The 3,521-nt window shown below is 48.0% G+C and overlaps 1 protein-coding gene across 1 annotated transcript; it reads right to left on the minus strand.

The window, feature by feature from the left end:
• Positions 1 to 2,309: 2,309 nt before the first annotated feature.
• Positions 2,310 to 3,245, minus strand: LOC114639503 (olfactory receptor 11A1-like). Its single transcript, XM_028788255.1, has one exon. It carries the CDS (start codon positions 3,243 to 3,245, stop codon positions 2,310 to 2,312), a length of 936 nt encoding a protein of 311 aa, XP_028644088.1.
• Between the last annotated feature and the right edge of the window lie 276 nt (positions 3,246 to 3,521).

Below are 3,521 nucleotides of genomic sequence, written 5' to 3' on the forward strand. Positions count from 1 at the left end.
CTGGGAACATCTGTGTTCCTCACTTTACCTGCTTGCTTTTGCTACTAAAACCCCCTCGACCACTGGGCACAGTGCTCTTTTCCTACAGAGAGAATCAGTCCTGATGTTTATTAAGAACAGTCTTTTGGGCGGGACCCCCTTTCTAGACAGCCAGATTCTGTAGGTCTGACTTCTCAGAGACTTTGTAGTTAATGACCCTTTTAGTACTGGGGCTTGAAGCTAGGGCCTCCGTGTGATTGGCAAGCACAGCCATCCAGCTATACCCCAGCTCCTTGGAGAGAACAGTTATGTCAGGTCATTCCAACACTGGTGGATCGTGTATCATACGAAATGTTTCCGTGTTGGGGTTTAACTGAGGTGTTCATACATGCTCAGTACCTGCTCGATCATTCAGCCACACCCCAGACTGTTTTTGTCTGATTTTCCTTTACGAGACAGGCTTTCTTTGTGTAGCCCTGGCTGGCCTGGAACTCACTGTGTACACCAGGCTGGCCTCGAACTCAGAGATCCACCTGCCTCCCGAGTACTGGGATTAAAGGTGTGCACGACCACTACCTGGGAGACTGTTTTGGTTTTTTTGTTTTTAAAGAGATGCAGTTTTACTATGTTGTCCAGTCTGCCCAAACCTCTGGGGCAAAGGGCACATGCTACCTCCCTTAGCTTTTGCCATTCTTGAAGCCTTCAAAGAATCTCTGGTAGAGGCAGAGCTACTTCTGAGAGTCAGAGTTATCTTACTTCTCTTCTCATTTAATTACCTCCTTCCTTCCTTTACTATTTATTGGTCCAACACCAATTACAAGGACTAACTGGGGTTCACCGAGCAGAGGCCTAATTGGTCTCCTGGGCTCTAGGCTTGAGCCGTTTGAGCTCTTGACTCTCCTAACTGACCTTTGTTTTCCAAGGCAAACCTCTGTATGCGGCCACTCTGGCTAGCACCACCAGGGACTTAGAGAGCTCAGTGTTTTAGTCCTTCATTTCTGAGACAGCGCTCAAAGCCTGGCAGGAAGCATTATCTTAATTCTGGTTCACAATATTAACCCCTACTTTTCTTTGCTTCCAACCTGAGACCTGGCAGCCTTGGATTAAGAACCTGTAAGTAGAGGCTGGAGAGATGGCTCACTGGTTAAGACTCCTGCCTGCTCTCCCAGAGGACCTGAGTCGAGTACTCAGAACCTACATGGCATTAAACCTGAGAATCATCAAAGACCAATTCCACAATTTTTGAACCAAAATTGAAGCAAGCTTTACTTAAACACTGGCCAGGTGGATGAGCTCTGGCCAGGACCGTTCCAGGGTTTGCAGGAGATGGCAATGAGTCACAGCTTGTTGAGGCTTATAAAGGATGAGCTGTAAGGCCTTTCCCATCAGGTCCAATCAGGGGCACGCATATATACTTTTATGTAGTTCCTGCCCATGTGCTTCTACCCACATGTGATCAAGCACATCTGGTTTAGATGGGTCAAATAAACACAGGACAAATAGAAACTTATTCCTCTGGTTTTTTTTTTTGTTTATTTGTTTTGTTTTGTTTTTATTGTTTGGTTTTTTTTTCAAGACAGGGCTTCTCTGTGTAGCCTTGGCTGTCCTGGAACTAGCTCTGTAGACCAGGTTGACCTTGAACTCACAGAGATCCACCTGCTTCTACCTGCTGAGTTCTGGGATTAAAGGTGTGCACCACCACCATCTGGTTAGGATTTATTCTTAACTGTCTTAACTGCAAACAGAACCTTTAAGGTGCAATGTCTGTTTTTCCTGGTTTGATCTCACAGTGACAGCTCACAGCTCTCTACAGATTTACTTGCAAGGAATCCAACACCCTCTTCTGGTCTCCATGGTGCCAGGCAACTGGCATGCACACGTGGTGCACAGACACACATGCAGTTAAGACACCCATACATAAACGAAATAAAATAATAAAGAAGCTGTAACTATTCCCCATGGGGTTGCCACTCAGGTCCCTTTTGCATTTATTTTAGTATTAATTCATTCAACATGAATGTTTATGAAATGTCCATGGGGCTGGAGAGATGGTTCAGCAGTTAAGAGCACTGACTGCTCTTCCAGAGGTCCTGAGTTCAATTCCCAGCAACCACATGGTGGCTCACAACCATCTGTCATGGGATCTGGCGCCCTCTTCTGGTGTGTCTGAAGACAGCTGCAGTGTACTCATGCATTAAAAAGAAAAAAAATAAATCTTAAAAAAAGAGTAAATATTTATTTAAAAAAAGAAAGGAAGAAAAAAGAAAGAGAGAGAAAGAGAGAGAAATGTCCATACTGCTTAGGCTCCGTTCATAGCTGTCCTGTACACCTCAGCGGGGGCACGTCTTCCGGAGCCTATGCAGAGCCCATTTTACCTCTTGATTCTTGAGACTGTAAATGATGGGGTTGAGCATGGGGGTGAGCACTGTGTAGAGGACCGAGAAGGCCTTCCTGAGTAAGGAGGGCATGTGATCTGTCGGGGCCACGTAGACCACAATGAGAGTGCCGTAAAACACAGCAACCACACTGAGGTGGGAGGAGCAGGTGGAGAAGGCTTTCTGCCTCCCGTGGCCCGAGGGTATTCTCAGCACAGTCCGCAGGATGAAGACGTAGGAAGCGACGATCAACAGGAAGGGGGCGAGCGTGAGGCAGCCCGAGATACTCACGCCAGCCCCCCACATGATCCACACCTCTCCACAGAACAGCCCTACAACCGGGGCAAAGTCACAGAAGTAGTGATCAATCACCCGGCGGCCGGGACAGAGGGATAGAGGGGCTGCTAAGGCCAGAGTGAAGGCAGAGAAGAAGAAGCCACTGAACCAAGCACCCGTGGCTAGGCAACCACAGCACCAGGTGCTCATGAGAACCGGGTAATGAAGGGGATGGCAGATGGCCAAGTAACGATCATAGGACATGGCCGAGAGCATGAGACACTCTGCTGCGGCCAGAGAGGCAAACACATAGAACTGGGCGAGGCAGCTGACCAATGAGATGACGTCCCCACCTTCCAGGAAGCTCTGTAAAAGCCGAGGCACGATGTTGGATGTATAGCCAATCTCCAGCAGGGAGAAATGGCAGAGGAAGAAGTACATGGGTGTGTGGAGGGTCCGACTGGAGGCCACAGCAAGCACAATGAGGATATTGCCACCAACCGTTGTCACATAGATGGCTAGAAAGAAGGCAAAGGGGAGGAAGCCCAGGTGTTTCAGCTTCCCGAAGCCCACTAGGGTCAGCCAGGTGGTCTGGTTCTCATTCACACCGCTCATGGAGATCTGAGCCCAGAAGAGAGGGAGGCAGCCATTAGTGAGCACTAGTCTAGTAGGGCCACACTCGATACTTGGCTTACTGTTTACATATCTTAGCAAGTATTGGAGACAGGCTTTAGTGCCTCCTGTTAGTTTAAAAGGGACAGTTTACATGAGTTATTCAAGATCTCTCTGATGGAATTATGGTTTGAGTCCATTTGCTTGAGTCTAGATCTCCTGCATAATGGGGGATGGAAACACACACACACACACACACACACACACACACGAACACAC

Source organism: Grammomys surdaster, unplaced genomic scaffold (assembly GCF_004785775.1).
Source record: "Grammomys surdaster isolate TR1022 unplaced genomic scaffold, NIH_TR_1.0 125742, whole genome shotgun sequence".
In the NCBI taxonomy this organism is placed as follows: domain Eukaryota; kingdom Metazoa; phylum Chordata; class Mammalia; order Rodentia; family Muridae; genus Grammomys; species Grammomys surdaster.

Coding starts and splice junctions, on each gene's coding strand:
- LOC114639503 (XM_028788255.1), bottom strand. CDS start 3,245: ATGAGCGGTGTGAATGAGAACCAGACCACCTGGCTGACCCTAGTGGGC.